General features: G+C 38.5%; 1 protein-coding gene and 1 long non-coding RNA gene across 7 annotated transcripts in view; one reads left to right on the top strand and one right to left on the bottom strand.

The window, feature by feature from the left end:
* CRLS1 (cardiolipin synthase 1) overlaps positions 1 to 21006 on the bottom strand; it is a 26329-nt gene extending 5323 nt beyond the window's left edge. For 2 of the 6 annotated variants that reach the window (XR_007462128.1, XM_049651116.1), the window contains exons 1-5: positions 20554 to 21006; positions 17165 to 17302; positions 12006 to 12135; positions 1728 to 1813; positions 306 to 374 (exon numbers count right to left, since the gene is read on the bottom strand). Coding sequence is in view for 5 of the 6 variants with exons in the window: in XM_049651116.1 (XP_049507073.1) it covers positions 306 to 374; positions 1728 to 1813; positions 12006 to 12135; positions 17165 to 17302; positions 20554 to 20859 (729 nt within the window). In the remaining variant the exon portion in view is untranslated. Of the gene's footprint in view, positions 1 to 305; positions 375 to 1727; positions 1814 to 12005; positions 12136 to 17164; positions 17303 to 19665; positions 19830 to 20553 lie in introns of those variants that run through there. The other 4 variants (XM_049651117.1, XM_049651119.1, XM_049651120.1 and 1 more) reach the window with 4 other exon arrangements.
* On the top strand, positions 19905 to 26309 carry LOC125936803 (uncharacterized). The gene is made up of 2 exons (XR_007462129.1): positions 19905 to 19978; positions 26006 to 26309. It is a non-coding gene; the product is annotated as an uncharacterized LOC125936803 (long non-coding RNA).

The following is a 26309-nucleotide window of genomic DNA, read 5'->3' as shown; positions in this document are numbered from 1 at the left end:
TATATTTTTGTATCTCAATCAAGCTGTGATTACATTTCCACCTCCTCCACCTTCCCTAAACGGTGGCCCTAATACCTCATTCAGAAACTTAGATGCTCAGACCACCAACAGAAAATACAACGCATATACTAAAGACCCAAAAAGCTAGAAAGAAAAAAAGAACTGGGTTAATGACCCCACTCTCTATCCCATGCAGTCAGGGCGTTTAAATTTGTCTCATTGTCAGCTGCTCCAGACTGAGGTTTACACTCATTTTAATAACCATTCACAGGGGAGTCACTTAAAAGGACATGTATATCTCTTACCTTGCTGATGAAAGTTGGTTTTAACCTAGCAGTGGCATAGCAAGGATTGAAATACTTAGAAAGTGTTCGCTGGCAGAGGACAAAAAGATAAAGTTTATTTAATTTATCATTCAAGTTTAAAACATTTTGGTATTATATGTAGGTAACAGTTACTGAGTATTTACCACATGCCTGGTTCTATGCTAGGCAAGCCCTTTATCTGCATCTTCTTTTATTACCCTAAATGAGCAGTGTCTATATTCCTTTTAAGTCATACACAGGTTGCTGAAAACAGATTTTTTAAAATTTATAGATTACTCAATCCCTATAAAACTCTAACATAGTACCTATCATAAAGTCTACTTGACTACATCTTTTTTCTACATAAACTCAATAAATCTCCCTTATGGTATTTTCTTTCATAGACTAAAAAATAAAATTAATAAAATACTGCCATTTTCACTGCACTGAGAATCAAAAGATGAGGTTATTATGCAATCCCTACGTGCTCAAACATCGTAGATCAATGAATATGCAAACAAACCATTACACTGTGATTTTAAAAACTAGATCTAGACAATCCATAGTAGAGGCTAAATCAGACAGCAAAAGGGGCTTGGTTATACAAAAACTCCTAACAGTTTGCTGCTAGGGACAGGGCTAGCTGGTCTGGGTTTTATGTGCTATCAACTAAAAACGTTTTGACTTATAAACTTATAACTTTAAATCCAAGACAGTTAACATATAGTGCAGTACTGGTTTCAGTATAGTAGTAGAATTTAGTGATTCATCACTTACATATAACACCAAATGCCCATCCCAACAAGTGCCCTCCTTAATGCCCATCACCCATTTAGCCCATCCCCCCACCCATCACCCCTCCAGCAACCCTCAGCTTGTTCTCTGTATTTAAGAGTCTCTTATGGTTTGCCTCCCTGTTTTTATTTTTTCTTTCCTTCCCCTATGTTCATTTGTTTCTTAAATCCCACATATGAGTGAAATAATATATTTGTCCTTCTCTGACTTATTTTGCTTGGCATAATACACTCTAGTTCCATCCACATTGTCTCAAACAGCAAGATTTCATTCTTTTTGGTTAGCGAGTAATATTCCATTGTATATATATACCACATTTTTATCCATTCATCAGTCGATGAACATTTGGGCTCTTTCCATAATTTGGTTATGAAACATGCACTTTTAAAATTGGTCATTCACATGTTCACTGAACAACTACCATAGTAGGTGATTCAAATAGCAAGATAACAGTTGTGTGTGTTTTTAAAATATTCTTGGTAAATGGATCAAAAACTAATGGCCATAAATTACTCCAATAAAGTGAAACTCTGGATTCAATATAGTGGGGTTTTTTCTTTTCTTTTTTTTTTTTTTTGCCTTAAGTTATAAGTAATAGTAAAAGAATTTTTTTTTAAACAAACTCACCGGTGTTGGAAGAGTTCGATATCTGACATAAAAAACAGCAGCAATCAACATTACATCTCTTGAAATTATCATATAAGTAAGTGGAACTGAAAATGAAGTACAAAAAATAATTCTGATTGGGATTTTGAAAATTACTGATATTACACTTACTCTAAAACCTCATTCAACCTTAACATAAACTGGTGTTTCACATACATAAAAATGTTATAATACTTATTGATGGTTTAGGGACCTTGTAGTGAACCAGTAATTTTTACGTTCTTCTTTAACCTATCTCAAGCCAAGTGAAGAACAGACTATGGCTTTTAAAGTCTACGTCTGCTTTTCAGAATGTTGATCCTCTTGCCTCTTTTCCTTCTTGCATATGTTTTTAAGCTGTAGCTATTAAGTGTCAGCTCTACTCAGTCCCCACAATCTCCTTTGTTACTTCTCAGCTTTGTGAATTTGGAAAAATGATCACCATGATCGCTATACTTACGTGGAACGAATGGGACGGTGAAGACTGGAAAGGTTACTGGAAGACTTTATTATGGTGACTCAGATGCTCTGATGGCTTCTGCATTCTGGACTATTTTATAAGCAGTAAAATTTGCTATATGTACCACTTATGGAGAAGCCAAATATTTTAATTCGTGTCTGGCCAGTTCCTACCCCTGCAACTATTTTTTTCTCCTGCCCATTCATTCAATAAATTCTTATTTAACCTGTTAATAGTATTCTCATTATTCCTAAGGTTCAATAGCATGGCCCCAGAGCAAGAGCCAGCAAAATATTTTAGACTGATACCCAAAGAACTCTCTTGTTGAATAATGGGAGGGCAGAGGTCCTATTTCACTTCACATCCTCTGTGCTGCAGGAAGTCTTAGCCAAGAACATATACTGCTTTTATTAGAAAAAAAAAATTTTTTTTAAGAGAAAAGGGGCAGGGCACCTGGGTGTCTCAGTCGGTTCAGGCTCAGGTCATGATCTCATGAATTGTGAGTTCAAGCCCCGCATCAGATTCAGTGCTGACAGTTGGGAGCCTCCTTGGGATATTTTCTTTTTTTTCTTTCTTTTCTTTTTCTTTCTTTCTTTCTTTTCTTTTTCTTTCTTTCTTTCTCTCTCTCTCTCTCTCTCTTTCTCTCTCCACCCCTCCTAAGCACACTGTCACTCAATATAAATAAACTTTATTAAAAAAACGATTAAAAAAAAAAAGAGAGAGAGAGAAAAGTGGCGCCTGGGTAGCTCAGATGGTTAAGCCTTAAACTCTTGATTTTGGCTCAGGTCATGATCTCACAGTCCTGAGATGGAGCCCTGCGTCAGGCTCTACACTGGGTGTGGAGCCTGCTGGAGATTCTCTCTCCCTCGCCCTCTGTCCCTGCCCTGCTTGCACATGCATATACATGCAAGCACTCTCACTCTAAAAATAAATAAATAAAATTGTTTTAAGAAGAGAAAAAAATCCTGACACTCAGTTAAATTGTTTCAAACTAAAATAACAGGGTCACGAATATCCCTTCCATAATACTTTCAAACAGTTTTTCTACGAATTACTTTTGAGATCGTGTTTATTTATGGTCCTCTCCAGTTCTGCCATTCTATTGGTTTTGCAACTTGAACAAAATCTAACTACAGATTTAACATTTAAATCTCTGTTGGTTATAGTTATGATGTATGGGTAGATCCTTGGCCTAGTCCTTGATGACAAGACTATTTCAAAGAAAAAATGCTCATGGTACTTGGAGCACACAGAAGACACAGCTGTAGGAGTCAAATAACAGAAGAAGCCAGTCACGATTTTAGGAGAATTTTCGTGTTTGTAAAACAAACTTTTCAACAGCAGTCACTAGCTGACAGAACCCATCAGATTTTAAGATGCAACAAGCTCATGCAAATTACATATAGTAAACGTCCTAAACACAACTTTAGAAGAGAGTAAACACCTGTTACTGTGTCATCATAGAGGAAAAAGGAATATTATCAATCCTAAATAAGAAGCTTCTACAAAAAAAGATGAGGCAATTTAATATATTGCAAAGACGTGCGTTCTTGTTCTATTAACCACCAAAACTACCATTTATTGAGCATCTGGCACTGTTTGAAGCATTTCATACATATTGTCATCTAATCTACATATCAACTCCACAAAATAGGGACCATCATTGTCCCCTTTTTACCAAGAAGGAAAACAAGCCTCAGGCAGATTATATAATCTGGCCAAGGTCACCAGTTAGTAAGTAGTACAGTCAGGAACGGAACCTAGGTCTACAGGATTCACAGCCTATACTGAGGTCAGTGTATTCAGCTCCAACCCAGCAGTGTGAGTTGCAATTAGCATCTCTGGTCTCAGCCTGGAGGAAAGGACTGTTAACAAAAATCAAGTGCTCTCTAAACTGACTGCCCACCACAGTATCACCCTGGGAGGGTTTCATAAAAGCACAGATGAAAGCTCCCTGGGGGATTTTCACGTATGGCCAGGCTGGAACCCTACCGCAGCACCGGGTGATCTCTAAGGCCTCTTATACACTGACAGCATATATACAAGCTCTTACTTTGGTTCGTTGGGCAATTCTATCCAGGTCCCTGGCTTTTGCATCTTCTAACTGCTCCTCTTTTCTCTCCAGCCTTCCCTTCCCTCTTATTCCAGGGCTAAAGCAGCTTCCACTTTGCCTTCAGAGTATGATAGTGTGTTAGTGGGGGTAGAAATGTGTAAAAATGTGTCAGGTATTGTTCCAAGGTTTCCTCCTTACTTGCTAACCCTGTCTGAAACATAGGTGAATGTCTGCAACAAAGAGGTACATCATTGGCAAGTTTTATTAGCATTCAAGGGAAATTAATAAAACAAAGTCACTTTTACATATTACAAGTGGTACTATCAATATCATATACTGCATTGAAAACAATAAAATTTAATTTAGCAGAATTATTCCAGAAATGGACTTAAACCAGCAATAACAATTTGTTATACAGTAAACCAGTAATAATATAATGAAAAGGAATGGAAATCACTACTGAATAAATGTGGCAGAATACATACACAGTAGAAATTAACTTAGACTCACATCCCAGACTGTTATAAATGTAATAAATCAGGTAAGTTTTTTTTTTCATCCTTATCTCCCCTCCCATAGAAAGAGCAAGAAAAGTGGAATTACCCTAGCTGAGGAAGGAAGCACATTTTTTACTCTCGGCAAAACAAAGCTATTCAAACCAAGGTGGATGGAACTTTTACAAAGATGCAGGCAGTATAAAAATAACAAAATGCTAAGACAACATATATACATTTCTCCCCCTAAAACCCTTCTAAAATGACAGTGAAGGAATGAAAAGACATAAAGTCACAAAGAGAATGGGAAGAGGAAACAAATTTCCCCATTCTGTTTGTTAGTAAGAACTACTTTAATTCCAAGTGATTAAGGACATCATAAAAAGCCCAACAAATCCCAAGCAAGATAAATAAAAAAGACACCCATAACCAGATATATTACTGTGGAAAACCCCAAAGGCAAAGAGAAAATCTTAAAAACAGCCAGAGTAAAAAAGTTAACTTCAAAAAATAAATGGACTGGCAGTTGATTTCTTATATACCAATAATGGAAATGAAAAGATAACTGAACAATATGTTAAATACGATGAAATGACTACCAACCTAGACTTCTATACTCAATAAAAATATCCTTCAAGAACAAAGGCAAAATCAGAGAAAGACAAACACTGCCCAGTATCACTTATATGTGGAATCTAAAAAAATGAAATAAAATAAAAGTTGAACTCCTAGGAATAGCAAGTAAAAAAGTAGTTGCCAGAGGCTGGAGGATGGGAGAGAAATAGGAAGAAACTGATAAAAGGCTGCAAACTTCCAGTTTTAAGATAAATATGGTCTAGGGATATGATGTAGAATATGGTAACTAGAGTTGATTACACTGTATTAGTACTGTATTAACTGAAATCTGCCAGGCGAGTAGAACTTAAATGTTCTTATACATACAAAAGAATAAAGGCAAAATAAAAACATTTTCAGAGAAACTAAAGACAAGAATGTACCACCAGTTGAGTTGTATTAAAAGAATTTCCAAAGAGGGGCGCCTGGGTGGCTCAGTCGGTTAAGTGTCCGACTTCAGCTCAGGTCACGATCTCGCGGTCCGTGAGTTCGAGCCCCGCGTCAGGCTCTGGGCTGATGGCTCAGGGCCTGGAGCCTGCTTCCGATTCTGTGTCTCCCTCTCTCTCTGCCCCTCCCCAGTTCATGCTCTGTCTCTCTCTGTCCCAAAAATAAATAAACATTAAAAAAAAATTTTTTTTTTAAATAAAAAAATAATAAAAAAAAAGAATTTCCAAAGATATACTTTAGACAAAAGGAAAATGATCCCAGATGGAAGGTGTGAAATACACCAAAAATATAAGCCAGGAAAAAGTAAATATGAAGATACATCTAAATGAATACTGTATAAACAATATCATGTGGGTTTAAGAAGTATATAAAATCAAAGTATGGCAACAATAATCTAAGTTGAAAAAGGAATAAATGGAGGTAAAGCATTCTCAAGCCCTGCCAGTGCCCAGAGTGCATATTTGTTAACACTGAACTTTGATAAGGATGAATAATATAATTTTGAGAATAACTCAATGGAAACAGAGTGTAACACTTCCAAACTGGCACACAGGGAAAACAAGTATAATGTAAAAGATATATACGAATATAGAAAAGCACATATGAGCCAAATAGAACACATAAAATAAAGACTGCTACACAAATATTAGTAATCACAATAAATGTTAATGGATTAAATGTTCCAGTTGAAACACAAAATAGTGTTAAACTGGATAAAATAGAGAAAACCCATCTATCTATATGCTATTTATAAGAAATACCTAAAATATAAAGATATGGAGAAGTTGAAAGTGAAAGATTTATCTATCAGGCAAACACTGACCAAAGTAAGCTAGTGGAGGTATAATATTCAACAAAACACACTTTAAGGCAATAATCATTATTGAAGATATGGAGGGTCACTTCATAATAAAACATTCAATTTACCAAGAAGACATAAAAATCTAATTCACATACACTTAACAGGACTTCAAAAGGCACAAAGCAAAAATCGGAACTACAAAGAAAAATCATGGAAAACTTGACATAAAGTAGAAAAACTAACCTACTCTCTCAGTAACTGAGAAACAAGCAGATCAAACAGAAAAAAAGAAGTCAGTAAAGATTTAAACATCAGGATTTAAAATCTGACCAACTGGATGTATATATAACATCACAGAACATCACCAACTAACTACAGAATACACATTCGTTTGTTTTTGTTTGTTTTTTAAATGTTTATTCGTTTTGAGAGGGGGAGGGGGAGAGGGAGGGGGAGAGGGAGGGGGAGAGGGAGGGGGAGAGGGAGGGGGAGAGGGAGAGGGAGGGGGAGGGGGGAGGGGGAGGGGGAGGGGGAGAGGGAGAATCCCAAGCAGGCTCTGCACCATCAGCACAGAGCCTGACATGGGGCTGGATCTCAGAAAGCGAGAGATCATGACCCAAGCTGAAATCGAGAGTCAGATGCTTAACCAGCTGAGGCACCCGGGTGCCCCAGAATACACATTCATTTGAAGCACACATAAAATTTTTATAAAATTTGAATACTGGGCTAAAGCACTACTAAAATCCGAGCATGTTCTCTGGATACAAGGTAATTATGCTTGAAATTAATAATAAAAAGATACCTAGAAAACCCCACAAATTATGAAATACATTTCTAATAGCCCTATAAGCCAAAGAAAAAAATTAAAATGAAAATAGATTATTTTGAACTCAATAATGGCAAAAATACTCATATCAACAGATGCAATGCAGTGAAAGTGATACTTAAGACAAAATGTATAGCCCGCCCTAAATGTGAACTTTAGAAAAGCTAAAAAGCAATGAGTTTAATATTCATTTACAGCTGTGCTATTCAATACAATAGCCACAAGCACCTGAAATGTGGCCAGTCTGAATGAGAGGTGCTATAAATGAAAACTACATGCTGGCTTTTAAGAGCATAGTATGAAAAAAACTCACTGATTACACATTGAAATGACAATATTTTTCATCTAGTAGGTTAAACATTATTAAAATTATTTTCACTTATTCCCTTTTATTTTTAATATAGTTACTAGAAAGTTTTAAATTTCATATATGGCTCCCATTATACTTCTACTAAACAGAACTGATCTAAAGAATTTAGAGAAAGAACAGCAAAGGAAACCTGGAGAAATAAATGAAAGAGCAAGATTTAGGGGTGTCTGAGTAGCTCAGTCAATTAAGTGACCAACCCTTGATTTCAACTCAGGTCATGAGTTCACATTTCGTGGGATCAAGCCCCATGTTGGGCTCTGCGCTGACAGCACAGAGTCTGCTTGGGATTCTCTCTCTCCCTCTCCCTCTGCCTCTCTCTCACTTGTGCTCTCTCTCTCTCAAAATAAATAAATGTTTTTTAAAAAGCAAGATTTAATGGAGTAAGCCTATCAGACAAAACCTGTAATTGGTTCTTCAAAAAGATTCATAAAACTGACACACCTCTGTTAAGACGATTCAAGGGAAAAAAGAAGAGACAAAGAACTAATAATCAGAATGAAAAGGGGGGCATCACTACATACCCTACAGACATCAAAGTTAATGTGGATACTGAATAGTTAATGGTAAATCTTTATAAATAGAGCTGTAATGGACAAGTTCTTAGAAAAACACCATAACTTACCAAACAGACAAAAGATGAACCAGAAAATCTGAATCATCCTATAACAAAAAAAAATGAATCACCTATTTGAAAACTCTTTCCTAAAGAAAACTCCAGTCCTCAATTCAATAAGTTCTACCAAACATTTTAAGAGGGAATGTTGCAAACTCACACAAACATCTCCCAAGATGGGGAAAAAAAGTAGACTTCCTAACTCTTATTACGAGACTAACATAAATTTGATACTAAAACCTAACAAGGATATTCAGAGAAAAAAATTGCAAGTCAACTTCATGAGCATGGATATGAAATCCTCAACAAAATATCAGAAACCAAATTTAGCAATATTTTCATAATATATCATGACCGTGTTAGATGTATAGCAGGAATTTCAGGGTGGTTTGACATTAGAAATCAAAAATATAATTCATCACATATTAACAGCTTAAAAGGAAAATAAACACAAGTCTCATAATACATGAAGAAAAATAATTTTATAAAATTCAAAACCCAACTGTAATAAAAACTCTCAGCAAACTCCTAAGAGAAGTGAACTTCCATAACCTGAAAAAAGGAGATCTATCTACATAACCCTACAGGAAGTATCTTATTTAATAACAAAATGTTGAGGAGTGCCTGGGTGGCTCAGTAGGTTGAGCGTCAGACTCCGGCTCACGTCATGATCTCACATTTTGTGGGTTCAAGCCCCACACCAGGCTCTGTGCTGAGAGCTCAGAACCTGGAGCCTACTTCGGATTCTGTGTCTTCCTCTCTTTCTACCCCTCCTCCACTCACTCTCTCTCTTAAAAATAAAAATTAAAAAAAAAGAGAGAAAATGAAATAGTAAAAGCTACCATTTAGAAAACATCAAAATTACCCAGCAACTTGGAATAAATTTAATAAAAGATTGTTTATTACCTCTCTGAAGAAAACTAACATACTGACATTATAAAAAGACCTAAGTAGAGCAGATATATCATGCTTGTTAACTGGAAGATCATTATTGTAAAGATATCAATTCTTTCAAATAGATCTAGAAACTCAATGAAATCCCAATTAAAATTCCAACAGGTTTTTCTTGGGAGTTGGAAAAGCCGATTCTAAAATTTACACATGAGGAACACCAGGCTGGCTCAGTTGGTGGAGCATCAGGCTGTTGATCTCAGGGTCATGAGTTCAAGCCCCATGTTGGGTTTAGAGATTGCTTAAATAAATTAACTTTAAAAATATATATTTAGGGGCGCCTGGGTGGCTCAGTCGGTTAATCGACTTCAGCTCAGGTCATGATCTCACAGTTTGTGAGTTCGAGCCCTGCCTGCATTAGGCTCTGTGCTCACAGCTTAGAGCCTGGAGCCTGCTGCAGATTCTTTATCTTCCTTTCTCTCTCTCCCTCCCCTGCTCGCTCTCTTGCGCGCTCTCTCTCTCTCTCTCTCTCTCAAAAATAAACAAACATTGGGGCGCCTGGGTGGCTCAGTCCATTAAACGTCCAACTTCAGCTCAGGTCATGATCTCACTGCTAGTGAGTTCAAGCCCTGCATCGGGCTCTGAGCTGACAGCTCAGAGCTGGAGCCTGCTTCGGATTCTGTGACTCCCTCTCTCTCTCTGCCCCTCCCCTGCTCATGCTCTATCTCTGTCTCTCAAGAAATGAATAAACATTAAAAAAAAAATTATAAAAAAAATATACATAAAAACAAATTAAAAAATAAGAATATTAAAAAAATAAAAATTACACACAAAATGGAAAGGGGTTAAGAATATCAAAGGTGGAAGGACTTGCTCTATTATTTAGTAAAGCAATAATAATTAAGAATGGTACTGGTGCAAAAATAGACAAATGAGTGGGGAATAACCAGACAACCCAGAAATGGACCCATGTATATATGACAGTATGATGAGTCTGGAAAGTAGACTTTTCAATAAAAAGTGCTGGGATAATTGGGTAACCACAGAAATAGCTAGAAAATTAATTTTTAGGAGAGAATTTTTTTCTAAAACATCAACTAGAAAAAATGTGAATAAAAAAAAATTCCTAAAAACTTTCCAGTACAAAACATAATCACATATCAAGAAAAAGGTATCAGAATGGCATGAGATATCTCAATAGCATGATGGAATTTGGAAATCCACAGAACAGGATTCTTCAAAATTGAGTGAAAATAATCTGCAATTGAAAATTATGCTCAATTCAAATCTCAATCAAGCATGGAGGGCAGAATAAAGGTATCTTAGAAATCTGTATAATAAAGACACTGTGAACCTCTAAAATGCTGGCTGCCACACTGCATCCTTGCACAAGAAATAACTAGAGGCTGCACTCCACCCAAAGGAAGATCTCAACAAGGAAGCCATAGGAGCTTGGAAAAACAGACCCACACAGAAGAGGGACAACAGAAATTCCCAGAATAATAGAAGAGAAGTCTCAGCTTGCAAAGCAACCTACACCAATTATTTAGGTAAAGGTCACAGCAACATTATCTATAATTACTAAAACCTGGATACAAATTCTATGTTCAAAAGTGAAATATCTGGTCAACCTCCATAAAATAATACAACAAAATACAAAATAACTCTAAAAAATCGGAGTCATGAAAGTATGCACACACATGCACACATGCACACACAAGATCATTTGGATTTTAAACAGTGTCAACAGAATGCTCCTTAGGTTCCTTTCCTCCCCCCATACTGTATTAGAATGAGAGTACCCCTACCCCTTCAACACCCCCCAACCATATGTATACCAAAAATCTGACTTTCAAAGAAACACATAAATACAAACATTAATCTGATTTATTTTTAATTTGGTATGGGAATTTAAAAGCCTAAAAGTAAAAGCCTCTATATTGAGGAAACTATACTAGACTGAAACACCATTACACTTCTTCCTATCAAATGTCAATAACATGCTATTTATTGAAGGACCATGTGGCAGCGCTTTCTTTATTCTCAGATTCTATTTCTAACACTTGGAAATTAACAGTTTCATCTGACCCAAGGGAGAAAAACTAAGAAATAATAGCTTAAGTAGAAAATGAACAACCAGAAAAGCACATGCAAAATACAAAGCAAAAGATTATACAATTCTGTTAGAAAGAGTATTCAGATATGAACAAACTATATATGATTTGAAACTCCCTAACAGTGTCTAAGTAATACTAATGTGAAGTTTTATAGACATCCTCAGGATTTCAAAGCGCTCGTTTTTTATGATCAAATTACACTTAATATATAATAGACTTCTGAAAACTTTAAATTGCTTTCAAAAAACTACGCAATAAGGGTATAAAATATTATTTCAAAAAATTCTAGACTGATAGGAATTGGCACTGTGAAATAATATTTGCTTAAATTTAACTTTCAACAATTAAGAAAACAACAGATTCTACTAATATAACGAGGACATAAATTCTAAAGTAAAATAACAGCCTGACAAGCAAAGCAATTCAATAATTTAAAATTAGGGAAATAGTTTAAAGTTGAAAAATATACTTTTGGAACAAAAATTATCTATCTCTCAATCAAGAGAAATCCTAAACTGACTAATGTCAATCTTCCCTATGCTATTTAAAAGTACTCATGATGGCGTTCTTACCTGGAATAAGATCTGCATAGGTCAAGCTAACATATAAGATACTGATAAGTATTTTATCAGCAAGTGGATCAAGAGCACTTCCCAAAGCTGATTTTTGATTGGCCCAGTTTCGAGCAATAAATCCATCCAACTGAAAATAGAAGTTTTTTTTAATAAATGTCAGGATCCGTACAGAGCAGATACCTTGAAAGTTAATAGATACCAGAAAACAACTGTATTTTCATAAAAAGTTAATAAAACCTCTTCTGTTTCTTACCCCCAAACCTTCTCATTCTTTCACTAGTATATATTCAGCTTCCAAATTACCAACTGGTCTGAAAATAACTTCACTTTTCTACAGTACTTTTCTTTCTCAAGGCCTTCAGGTATTTCTTATATTTTCATAAGGCCCTTTTGCGGATTGAACTCAGACGCAAATTTAAAGATGTAAAGAACCCAAATAAAACTCACAGAAAGCATGGCTGACAGAACAAGGACTAGGAGCCCCTCCCCTTTGAAAGCCTTGGGCTATTTCACTACAGCCAAAATAGCTGCTTTTGCTTGCAAGGCCAGACTTGTGACTCTCACTCCTACCTACTTTTCTATGATATGATCCAACACTCTTAAGTTTTCACTGTTATCATTTTTCTTTTTTTATTGTTTCGTGCAACTGTTAGTTCCAGGTCTGACTGTATGTGAATAAAAAACTCAATCCTCTGTACCTGGCCTACATAAAAATTTTGACATGCAAATTACTTATTAACTATTCCTGAAGGCAAATTGCATTTTAAAGCAGAGGGTGTACATGGTTATCAATGGGCCAAATCGGGCCTGGGAGGACTTTTGTTTAACCTGCCCAGCACTTTTAAAAATGTAAATTAGGGGCGCCTGGGTGGCGCAGTCGGTTAAGCGTCCGACTTCAGCCAGGTCACGATCTCGCGGTCTGTGAGTTCGAGCCCCGCGTCAGGCTCTGGGCTGATGGCTTGGAGCCTGGAGCCTGTTTCGGATTCTGTGTCTCCCTCTCTCTCTGCCCCTCCCCTGTTCATGCTCTGTCTCCCTCTGTCCCAAAAATAAATAAAAAACGTTGAAAAAAAAAATTTTTTTTTAAAAATGTAAATTAGTTGCCAACATTTAAATATTCAAAAATTAACCACAAAAATCCAGATCTCAAGTTTCACTTGACAAATGGGAAGATCTCATCACCCTGGGGTCACAATATGAATCGAAACCAAGTATCTATCATCTATTCCCATTAAGTAAGGGAGGCTATTTTCTGGCTTTCCAAGTCCCTACTTGGCTTTCACTCATTTAACTTCAAGCTTCAACAAATGTTTGGATTTTCTAGTCCTATTTCCAAGGAAAAAGATCAAATTAACTTAGACATAATTTAACATGGTACATTTTAAAGGATAAATAAGTTCTGTAAATCTCAAGTGTTCCAGTGAGTTAGAGACAGAAGTACAGGACAATGGTTAAGAACTTGCTCTGTGGCAGAACATAACTGGTTCAAGTCCTGGTTCAGCCATTTATTACCTATGTGACCTTGGGGAAGTTATTTGGCATAAGTTTCCCCTTCCTTATCTGCAAAACCTACCTCAAAGGGTTGATGGTCTTCAGCACATAACGGGGATTAATACTTGTTTAATACTTGGCAAATCCTCAAAAAAAGCAGTTACTAGCTATTACTACACTAACCAAAATAACCTATTTTTTTTTCTTAAGTATACTACAAGTAACAATGTCTAACAGAAAGTACCTAGAACTGGGTACTGGGGCCTTGGAAGATTCAGATTTCAGTTCAGTTTCTGATCTTGAGGAACTTAATCTCCCACTTTTCCACCACCATTCCATCTGGTCCTCCCCGTTCCTCCACCCACATTAGATTCCAAGGTCATCAACATCACCACTCTTTTGCAAACATCTGTTAACTCCCTTACTTCACTCTTCACCCTGCTTACACACAACTATCCATTTACTCCAGGCCTGCACCTAAGCAGCTGACCATTGCTCAAGGATACATAAATGGGCTAACTGGTCTCACTTCAAATTCAGGACCACAAATCTCCCATGGGCATGCAGTACTGCCTGGCAATCCCATACCTGCCTGTGTTTACCTTCTCTTTTCATACTGTTGTTCTCACCTCAAGCCTAGTCTTCCTTCACTCCAACTCATGTTCTTATCTGTACTTTCCTTGAAAAATAGAAACAGGTTAACACTCCCTTATATTCCCACCTGCAAATCCACCACTTACCTGCATCCATTCACATTCTCTCTGCCTTCCCTGATTCCTGATCCTAGGCCCTCTCCCCTTCTGTGATTTGCCTTTCTTCTCCTCCATCTCTCCTGCATCATCAATCTCCTTTTTACCTGGTCATTTAATTAACCAGTTAATTAACCACAAAAATTTCCCCAGTATATATAGCTTTAAAAACTACCTTCCCTTGACCCTACACTTCCCGGTACCCGTTCAAAGCAAAACTTCGTCAAAGCAAGGTCTCTGTCATTACACCTCACATGTGTTGCCAACCCACTCAGTCCCCATTCCTTTAGAGATGGTGGTCAGAAAGGTCACCAACGTATTCTACATTTTTAGCGTACTTGACCTCAACTCAATTGAAGTACTTTCTTCACTTAACTTCTGGGACATCTGATGGCCTAATTTTCTTCCTTGCTCACCAGCTGTTCTTTCTCAGTGTCCTTTCCTGGCTCCTTTTTTATTACTCTACTCACTGCTCATTTCTCTGATCCTATCTCTTCTTTAACCCAGTCATTTAATTTCACCCAGACTTGATCATCCATATGCTGACAACTCTCAAATTTACCTCCAACCATGACTTCTTCCAACTCCAAACTACTATATTCAACTACCCAACTGATACCTCTATGTCAACAAGCATAGATATTCAACAGACATTCTTGGTATTTTTCTACCCTGTCCTACCCTGAGTGCTTCCCATCACAAAAATTATTACCTTCATGCCTCAGTTGTTGAAAAGAAAACAAAACAAAAAAGTAACAGCCTATCACACATATTTCTCACTGCACATATGCAATCCATCGACATCAACTCTATCTTCAAAACATGTCCCAAACCCATTGACTTCTCTCCAAACTCCCACCCCAGGCCAAGCCACTGCCACTCCCCCAGGTAACTGTAAGTCTCCTAACCAGCCTCTCTTGCTTCCACTCTCGCCTTCTTACAACCTATTTCCCATATACAATATCAATCAGGCTTTGCCATCCCCATTTAAACCCTGCATGGCTCCAGCCATCTGCCCAGTGGCCAACCTAGATATCAAAACCTCCACAGAGTAAATGTGAAATAGGGTGACAGATAACTCAGGTTTTCACATACACTCTCATATATATTTAGAAATATGGCAAATGAGGCCTGAGTTCAGTGAATATTGCAATCACATGTGGCAGCTAAAAAAAAAGGTACAAGGAGGGGTGCTTGGATGGCTCAGTCAGTTAAGCTTCTGACTTCCGCTCAGGTCATGATCTCATGGTTCTTGAGTTTGAGCCCCACATCGGGCTCTGTGCTGACAGCTCAGAGCCTGGAGCTTGCTCTGGATTCAGTTTCTCTCTCTGCCTCTCCCCGGCTTGCACTGCCTGTCTCTCTCTCCCAAAAATAAATAAACATTAATTATAAACATTAAAAAAAAAATTTTTTTTTTAAAGGTACAAGTTAAAGAAGAGCAAATTGAGTAACTAAAAAAGATCTCATCTGTTACATTTAAAAAAAAAGAAAATACAACCCCATTACCAATATAATGGCCTTTGACAGACTTGGAGTGTGTCTGAGTAAAGGCCTTCAGACTTCAGAGGCAAAAGCAGGGATCAAAAAAAAAAAAAAAAAAAAGATTGTGAGAATGGGGAGAAATAGTGACAAACAGGAGGTAAACTCTGGAAAAAAAGAAATAGGAACCATTTTGAGAGAATTTTTGATGCATATTTGGAAATGCTATATAACAATGCAAATGTTCTCCTTTGTTTACCCTGTAAAATCTTCTATCTTAATTCTTCTATGTTGCTCACCAATGCCAACGGGCAGGTGGAATTTTGTTTCTGTGAACCTCAAAGGGAATAGTTGACACTACAGACACTATATAACTGTTATTTATAGAAAATTAGTTTCTCTTCATTCTCACTAAGTAAGTATCAAGGAATGTTTTTCAAACATAAATCCGTTTCAAGAGGCACCAAGTCATTATTGACTGTCTAGGTGCTCACATGGATCTCAGATCAGCCTTGTACAAGAATATACTGTATCTATTTCTACAGGCTAACTTTGCTCTGATTTTAAATTTTCCCTCCATCTTTTCACCACTTCCCTCAACTAGGTTTTTGTAGGACATAGTTTTAAAAGCCATTTCAAATCCATTATGCAACAAGGTGGGTGATAAATACAAGTAACGTCATACATGCAGCTGGCTGGTCAGTCCACAAAAGCCTATTTCGTACATATGTTGCCCTCTCTTATAAAATGTTTGCCAAGTTCTAATTTGAAATAACCTGAAAAAATGCTTCCCTCTCCCAAAGCTGAAACAGTGTGTCAAGTAGCTCTTTTCTCACTTGTCTACTAGGGGAGTGGAAGAAGGAAGGATGCCTAATGCCTGGATCAAGGCAGGATCTTCTGCTGGGTGGTCAGAGGGGTGCAGAGCAGGCAACAGGGAACAGAAACCAAATGTGTGTGGGTGCCTATGGCTTGCTCCCAGCATAAACCTGACTAGAGCTCTGACCTCTACAAGTGTCCTGGCCACAACAACTGACCCACGGTCTCTCCACCAGTAAAACCAACTATTGTTGCAGATCAGGTATCACAATAAATAGAAAAATAGTCTCACAACTTCTTTCCTTTATTTCTATCCCTAAAGCAAATACTTGGCTCCTTGGGAATTTCTAAGGGTTTTTCTTTTCCAAAGAAGTGAAAAACCAAGAACAAAAAGCACCCCCTCCTACACCTCCCAACAACTTTCACTTCCTTCCTTAGATCATTTAAAAAATAAGAGTCCCACACAAATGCTAAAGCCAAGTCCTTATACCAAGTACTAGGTCAAATTCATCTTGAGGATTTCCTTCCAGGGAGAAGCAGACTTAAGGCTGTGATATTTCAGTGTAGCAGAGACCCTGATACTTGAAAGGGAAGCAAAACAGAAAAAGTGCATTTACAACTTACCAAATCAGTTAGCCCAGCTAGAGCAAATACTCCTAGTGCAATATTAAAATCCTCTTCAATAATCAAATAGCCCAAAACTGGGGCCAAGCCAATTCTCGTCATTGACAACATATTTGGGATTGTCCATGGGTTTTCATACTGAAACGTAAAGACAACAAAATTTAAATTAAACGCTATGAACTCATACTTTAAGTTAAGTATATTAGAAAAATATATATACACCAACTTAGGAGTTAGAAGCTACATAAACTTTAAATTTAGTATTTTGAGCTTTAAAATCCAATCTATTATTTACAGACCATAGCTCTAAAACTGTCTGGAATACAGAAGATGGAGATATATCACGTAACCCACAGACTAAAGTGTCTGCTATACAGAGCATATATATATATATATATATATATATATATATATACACATATATATATATGTATATATATATGTATGTATACACACACACACACACACACACACACATATATACACACACACACTACCTAAAGAGAGAAAAAAAACAAACATATATCATCTACCATACAGGTCAAGACTTCATGATTTGAAGTCAAACCTTACAACATTCTGCTTTTAAAATTGTAACTTCAGGGGCGCCTGGGTGGCTCAGTCGGTTGAGCGGCCGACTTCGGCTCAGGTCATGATCTCATGGTCCGTGAGTTCGAGCCCCTCGTCGGACTCTGTGCTGACAGCTCAGAGCCTGGAGCCTGTTTCAGATTCTGTGTCTCCCTCTCTCTGACCCTCCCCCTCTCACATTCTGTTTCTCTCTCTCAAAAATAAACATTAAAAAAAATTTTTTTTTTTAATTTTAACTTCAAGAAGGTCTTGTACTTCAAGTAGACAATCTAAATAGAGTGTTAGGGGAAAAAAGCACCAAATGATCAACCCCAGGCATTTTTTGGTTTAAAACACTAATTGCAAATAACCTCCCTCACTCCTCTGCAAATACCCATCAAAAGAAGGCTAACTGCTATGGTGTATGGACATATGAATGAAGAAGAAAAAAATTTAATTCCATAATCTCATCCCTAAATGGATAACTGCTGGAAAAAAATGGAGCTAGGAATAGCAATTGAGATCCTTAGGAAATACAGAAAAAATCTGCAAATCTGTTCAAAATAGCCATGAAAATGAAATGTTAAGATTCCCACCTAGAATCTGAGTGTTTTATGATTCCTTGAAACTTCACTTAAAGGCAAGGTGTTTGCAGTTGGCACTAACAAAAGGGCTCTTTGGCAGCTACTCTGAAGAACATTCCTTCCTTGCCAAACAAAACGTTTCATGAGAATATTTCAACTTTAAAAAGCCTCAGCCTAGTGAAGCTAAGATAATCTGCCCAACAGGATACAGAAATAATACCAGGAAAATGTCTCCCTAAAGCCTGGATTTTTTTTCCCCACTGGTGAAGGCTGCCAATTCTACCCCATGGGACTGTCTCCTAACAAGACTAACCCTACTCTTAATCAGTAACCAAATAACCTGAACCTTAATTTCGATTTTTTTAAAAAGTGATAGTTTCCATTTCTTTCTTTTTTTTAACTTTTTAAATGTTTATTTGAGAGGGAGACAGAAAGCATGAGCCGGAGAGGGGCAGAGAGGGAGACAGAATCCGAAGCAGGCTCCAGGCTCTGAGCTGTCAACACAAAGCCAGACATGGGGCTCTAAGTCACAAACTGCGAGATCATGACCTGAGCTGAAGTTGGACGCTCAACCGACTGAGCCGCGCAGGCGCCCCTACAGTTTCCATTTCTAAAGAAATCTTTTAAGATTCCAGGAACGGTCCTGTAAGAAAAGGCAGTTTTCTAAAGATACTAAATTTGTGTTTATAAACAGAAACTGGCAACACAGGTTCACCTTAGTTTGAAGAGACAGTGGGGTTGTTTTGGGGTCAGATGGCAGAATACTGCCATTGAAAACTACAGAAAAACGTCAAATTCTCTAAGAAACAATTGCCAACCAAGAAGCAGTATAAACCTCCACTACTCAAGGACCTTTTACTGAAGGTGGGCCATATTATGTAATGAAATGGGAACATTCTTGGAACATATTCCAAATTCAAGTTCAAAGGCCAGAGTGTTTCAGAGTCCAGAGAACAAAAGATAAGCCTGTTCACCATAATGTGGTACAGAATAAGTCAAATACTGATCCAATGTTACAGCAACTCAGAAAAAAAAAAAAAACATAGTTCATGACTGAAAAAAAGGAATCACGAGGCAAAAGGTCAGAATAGAGCCCCAAATATACATAAGGCAAATATCCATAATGTCAGAATAAATGACCAAAAATATCCATAGGGCAAAATTAAAAACGAAGCTGCAATAGCCAGATTATTTCATTTGGAGAATTAATCAACAGAACTGTAATGTTGTTGGAACAGTGAAGAGTTCTTTTTAGCTCCACATAAAATATTTTAAAGTACCTCATTAATTTCTAATCATTACATTTGTAAAACTTTATAAATTGAATTAAGAGAGCTAATCTCAGATTACCCAACCAGATAACCTGTGGCATACTCGACCAACTACTGCCGTTCTTGGGAAGGACTTCAGCCACGATACGGCGGCAACCTCAAAGCATCCAGCATTCAAACTCCGACATGCTTTAGCTATTAGTGGAGTTGAGACCCCTGCCAGGATGTGGCCACCTCAACCCATGCTGCACAACTGACAAAAGCAGTACAAGGGCCCACTGAAGACATAACAATTGAAGATGTAATAATTGCATGAGTCTTGCTAACATGACATCAAAAGCTCTCCCACATTCATGATCTGGTGTCTTCTGCTTGGGCAATTATTTCAACAGGTAAGTGGAACGATATTTCGTTCCGTTACCTCAAGAAGAGATTTTAATCTTTTTCTATAATTAGAAATTAAAGGGTCTTTTAATTACAACTTAATTATCCTTCATCTTACAATACTTAAGGTTACCAAAGGTCAAATGATAGTGAACCAAACCTGCACAAGCAAAACAGGCTGACATACTTTTCTAAAGATTTCTACTGACTTGCCCTAAACATTAGGGAATGGCTTCGGAGAATTAAAAATAGACTTAATGAGACAAGTGAAGGCTATTTTTACCAATGCAATATCCAGAGGCCGGTCCCGCTAAAGGTGCGGACAGAAAGGCAAGTAGGGAAGGAGGGATTCTAACTTGACCGCCGAGACCGACGGTGGACTCGTCTGGCACCCCTGAAATTCCTCCCAACCGAATAATGACCTGCCCATAACTTCTCTTCGGGAAACGGTTCCCAGGTTCTGGATCGGAAATGTCCGACTTGGGCCGGCCAGGGCACGTTATTCGCGTCCAGGTCCGAGCCCCGAGAGGGCCGGCGACGACGACCCAGTGCTGCCGCCCTCCGCCTCCTCCTCGATACGTACCAGGCTGGCGGCGCTCGCCGGGCCCCAGCGGCCGGCCCGGGCCTCGGCGGCGGCACCCCCTCCAGCCGCGGGCCCGGGGGCCGCCTTCCCTGCGCCCGAGCAGTGGCCTCGAGGGCCGGTCCCAGGCAACCTCAGACCGAGCGCGGCCGGGCGCAGCCACCAACGCTCCACCAGGCAGCCTAGGCAGCCGGGCACGGAGCGTAGCAGGGACCCACGGGCGCGCCCCTTGCCCGGCCGCGCCCCCGGCGCCCATGCGGCGCTGCGAAGGGCCCCCCATGAGCCGCGAGCCACGCGAGAAGCCAGCATGACCCTGCGGCCGCGCCGTGGGGACACAGGCGGCGAGAGCTCAACAGCCTGGGGCACTGGCAAGCCGCCTCTCCATGGAGTCCCCGCAACGTCGGAGAAGCTCAGCAGCCTCCATAGCAGTTTTCAAAACCCAGCACGCTCCGCTTATACAGGTGGCCAGGAGCCGCCAAGGACGGACGCCTTCGCGACGCTTTTGCGACACCGTCGCCGCTGGGCTTCCCAGCGCCCCCGGCGGCAGCGGGAGGCGAGTGCGGTTAGGCAGCGTGGGCTTTCGGGTAGCGGCCGGTGGGCGGTGCTGGCGTCTGACCGCCCGAGGTTGGGAGCTGAGGGCCGTGGGGTGGGGAGTACAGGAACGAGCTGGGCGGGGTGAAGGCGCGGCCGATGTGGCCCGAGAGCACCGGAGCCATCGCGCGCCCGGGCTTGAGGGCCCTTCCGAGGTGTGTGCGGCGCTCCGGGGGCCCCCCGTGGGAGGTTTAAAGATCAGTGAAGCGTCTGGTGCAGAAGTCATTAAAACAAGTTTCCCGTTCTCTTCCTTTATCTGAGCGTCTCATAAGCCAAAAATATGGGTATTAGAAAATGCCAATAGTGGCAATTACTAATTGTTTACCAGGAAAGTGTTTACTACAGCTAGGCTCTGGTGCATTCTCCCGTTTAACCCTCCCAGCAACTCCAGAATAGGTTCCATCATTACCTTTACGTTTACAGATAAGGAAATTTAAGCTTAGAGAAGTTAAGAAACTTGCTTATTAGAGGAATATCCCAAAATAATTAAGAATCTGTTCATTGTTAACTGATTAGTATTCTACATTAATTTTTAATATTGCAATGTCGCAGAACTATTTTCTTATTGAGTTCTGTGTCAGATTGGATTTGAATGGTTCCTGCCGCCTTGTCACCATCTCTCCCCCCGCCCCCCATCTTGTCTGTGATGACAGACCCACGTTAAAGTTGTTCTTAAACTCTTACTTCAGACAGCTAGGCAGGGAAAAGACCAGCTGAATTTGAAAGTCATTGTAGATCTGAGTATTTATCAAAAGAAATCCTTAATTACTTATGCACATGTTTAAATACGTTATGTTGAGAGAAAAATTAAACTGTACTAGCAATGTAAAAATAATTTTCTAAAAAAAATAATCCTATTGGAATCATATACCTACAGTTCTCATTCATAGACATTGGGTAATCCTGTCCAGCAGGAGTGGGCGGTATTTCAGCCTCTCCTGTCTTTCCAGCCACTGAATTGTCTTTATTCACTCTTTCCACTTCTTCCTACTTTAAGACAGTTTCTCATTATTTCTTGGGATTTTTCTTCTCTCTCCTCCACGGTGTTCCTGCTGCATCTGCCTGTAATAGTTGGCACTAAGGGCATGCCTTGCTTTTTTCTTATTGTGGTAATTATTTCCCAATGTATACTGTTTCAAATCATCATGTTAAGTGTATGAAATGTTATATGTCAATTGTAGCTCAATAAAGCTGGAAAAAATTTTAATATAGTAAACTAATATATTTTTTCCTTTTTTTTTTTTTTTTAAGAAAGCCAACTTTACTATGGAATACTGATATCCCTGCTAAGTTATCGCAAAGTAGTACAGTAAAGTGTCTGGCATTTTGGCCTTATTTGTCATTTGACAATGACAGCTCAATACACAGGACTAAAAAGTAGGGGTGCCTGGCTGGCTCAGTCAGTGGAGCGTACAACTCTTGATCTTGGGGTTGAATCTGAGCCCCATGTTGGGTGTAGAGATTCCTTAAAATCTTTAAACAAAGCAATAAATAAATAAAAAGTAACAGTGCTTCTAGCAATTCATTTCCCTAACATTTTTTTTTTTTTTTTTTTGAGAGACAGAGTGAGCCCATGAGCGGGGGAGAAGGGGAGAGAGAGATAGAGAGAGAAGGAGAGAATCTTAGCCAGGCTCTGATCTTATCAAGGAGCCCAACTCGGGGCTCCATTGCGCAATTTTGGGATCATGACCTGAGCCGAAATGAAAAGTCAGAGGCTCAACTGACTGAGCCACCCAGGGGCCCCTCCCTAACACTTTAAGTCAGGAGCATATCCAGGTATCCGTCTCTGATTTCATTTTCTAGGTGTCAATAAATGAACAGGTTAATCTGAGATGAATGATGGAAAAAATGCAGAAACCTATGAAAACATACAATAAGTAAAGAGTGTAATGTATTTCCTAACATAGTTTAGAAGAGGGCAGAGGAAACCTAAAAACTCTTCAGTTAGTATTTGGTTTGTAGTAAGTTCATTTTCTGTTTTATAAATTCTGTAATAGTTAATTTCTATCCAATAAGATTAAGTAAGTGGGCAGCTCACATGTCTGAGGGGATTGGGAATCTCTATCACTGGACCTTTTCCCAAAACTGGGAAAAATAATTAGAAAAGTAACAAATCTACAAATAAAAATCCAAGTGTAAACACTAGGTCTCATGCTTCAAATTAATTTCACATTTTTATCACTCTACCCTTTTTATTAGAATTATTTTTTTAAAAAGCAAAATATGCTAGTCAGGTATTTTATCCCAACTTCTCTAGCCAATCATGTAAGTGCTAACAGTAAAAGAACAAAAGAATATGAAAAGAAAAAGGATTATAAATAATTAATCTTGGATAATTTAACCAGTTGACAGTGTACTTTAGTTCTTTGAAAACATAAATGCTATTAACAGCCACTAATATCTATTGTGCAATCACAGTTATACTGTATTTGGCTCCTTATCCTTTAACTGATACTTTGTTAAGGAATTATAAAAATAAAGATCCTGCCCCTAGAGAGTAGTAGTAACTTGCCACTTTTATGCTTTCCTTGGTAAGCTGCAAAGCACTGAAGGTCTGGCTCTCCTAAATATTAACACATATTACTTCTTTGCTAAAAATTGGAGCCTGGGGGTGCCTGGGTGGCTCAGTTGGTTAAGCTTCCAACTTCAGTTCGGGTCATGATCTCACGGTCTGTGAGTTCAGGCCCCACGTCGGGATCTGTGCTGACAGCTCAGAGCCTGGCACCTGCTTCGGATTCTGTGTCTCTCTCTGCCCCACCCCTGCTTGTCCTCTCTCTCTCTCTCTCTCTCTCTCAAAAATAAATAATACATTTTTTTAATTAAAAAAAAATTCCTGGAGCCTGTGTTTAGGCTTTTGAAAATTCTGCAACCTAATCATTCTTTCTCACTTGTCACTTCTATTTGAAACATAAGCTTTTTGAAAAAAAAAAAAAAAGAACTGTCCCAAATATATTAATATTTTCTGTCTACTGATAAACTGGTGGACTAGAAATATGTTTGCTCTCCCCTTGAGGCATAGGTTTGTTAACTTATATTAAGTTTTTCAGTCTGGGACACACTAAACTTGAGCCACTTTCTGTTTCTTGGGACCAGAAGAAAATAATAATAATAATGCAAATACGTAGCTTTGCAAATGGATCTTGTATGAGTAATAATGATTGGAAGTTAAAGCGAACCAGAAAAATGAAATTCTTTCTCTAGGAATCAAGTTAAATCTTGTAGGAGTGAGCTGCTGTTATTGACACTAAAGCCAGAGGTAACTGGTAACCCAAATAAGGCACAGGTCTAAATCATTGTGATAAATACGCCAATAGCCTTAAGTAGGAAGGAATAAAATGATTGGATTTAGATTTAAAACACACCGTTCACAAGAGAGGAAATTAGTGGTAAGGCCAACCTCCTCAGGACTTGACAGGTTAGCTCTACCTGAAGTCCATAATTTAGATTACTCTTTAAATTATTGAGAGATCTAAACTATTCATTTTTTCTGGTCAACTTCTAGTGCTAACTTTCCATCATTCCTTCCCACAAAAGTACTGATGTTACTAGAATAGGTGAACTATCAAGTCTTCACCTAAGAGTTTTTATGTGGTCCATTCTTGTAGGAACCTGTGAAGCAAATAAAAATGCTCACATATCAACAAAAAAGGAAGTAAAAAAAGGTTGGTTTCAATATATTTACCCACTTCCCTTAGTAATAAACTTGTTTAGAAGTAACGAAGGGAGGGAGGCCTCAGTTGGCTGCGTGTCCAACCTCAGCTCAGGTTGTGATCTCGAGTTTTGTGAGGTGGAACCCACATCGGGCTCTGTGCTGTCAGCATGGAGCCTGCTTCAGATCCTCTGTCCCCCTGTCTCTCTCTGCCCTTCCCCCACTCTCTCTCTCTCTCTCTCAAAAATAAACATTTTAACAAAAATCCTGATTCAAAGGGGCACATGCACCCCAATGTTTATAGCAGCACTGACAGTGGCCAAATTATAGAAAGAGCTCAAATGTCCATCAACTGATGAATGGATAAAGAAGATGTGGTATATATATACATGGAATACTACTGGGGGAGCAAAAAGAATGAAATCTTGCCATTTGCAACAACATGGATGGAACTAGAGTGTATTATACTAAGCAAAATAACAGAGAAAGATATATGATTTCATTTATATGTGGAATTTGAGAAACTCAACAGATAAACACGGGGGAAGGAAAGAAAAAATAACATAAAAACAGAGAGAGAGGCAAACCATAAGAGACTCAAATACAGAGAGCAAACAGGGTTGCTGGAGGGCTATTGGGTGGGGGGATGGGCTAAATGGGTGATGGGCATTAAGGAGGGCACTTGTTGGAATGAGCACTGGGTGTTATATTTAAGTGTTGAATCACTAGATTCTACTCCTGAAACCATTATTACGCTGTATGTTAACTAACTTGGGTTTAAATTTAAGAAAAGATAGTTAATATTGCACAATAAGAATATAATATATAAACCACCTCCCTGATTTTTTAGACTGTTTATGTTTCACAAATATGAATATACCATCTTAGTACATAAAATTCTGTGCACCTGTGTGTGTATTTCTATACGAGAGATGCACAAGTGAAAATTCTGGACCAAAGTATATCCGCTTTACATATTTAATTCCTGTTTAACTTCCTTTCAAAAATGTTAAATAAACATACATCCAGGGGGCAGGGGGAGCATTTTTTTTTTTTTAAAGTTAACAGAGGGATTTTTTAACATTATTTAGTGTATGACTTGCTTTAGTTTCCATTCCATTCCTCCTTCCTGTCAAAAATTTAAGAATCTTGTTCTCCTTTTTTGTAGCTTAGGGAGCCCTGTTTTCATGTTATTATCTATCCTTTGCATTTCAGGACAAGTGACGGAATTTTGGAAAATGATAAATCCCCTCCACTGTCCACCAGAAAAAAATTAAACCAATGCTGTGGACTCCTTCAGGGATTTACTTCTGAGAGAAACCTTCAAATGTGAGCACAAGATAATTTTTTTTCCCTCCATAGAATCCTAAGCACTTCAGTTAATTTTAAAGGAGTTCATACCAGCTGGCTCAGTCAGTAGAGCATGTGACTCTTGATCTGCGCGTCATGAGTTCAAGCCCCACTTTCAACATAGGGCTTACATAAAAAAATAAAGTTCATGTAATTATTGCACATGGAA

Source organism: Panthera uncia (assembly GCF_023721935.1).
Source record: "Panthera uncia isolate 11264 chromosome A3 unlocalized genomic scaffold, Puncia_PCG_1.0 HiC_scaffold_11, whole genome shotgun sequence".
NCBI classification, from domain to species: domain Eukaryota; kingdom Metazoa; phylum Chordata; class Mammalia; order Carnivora; family Felidae; genus Panthera; species Panthera uncia.
This window is presented reverse-complemented; position numbering and strand designations above follow the sequence as displayed.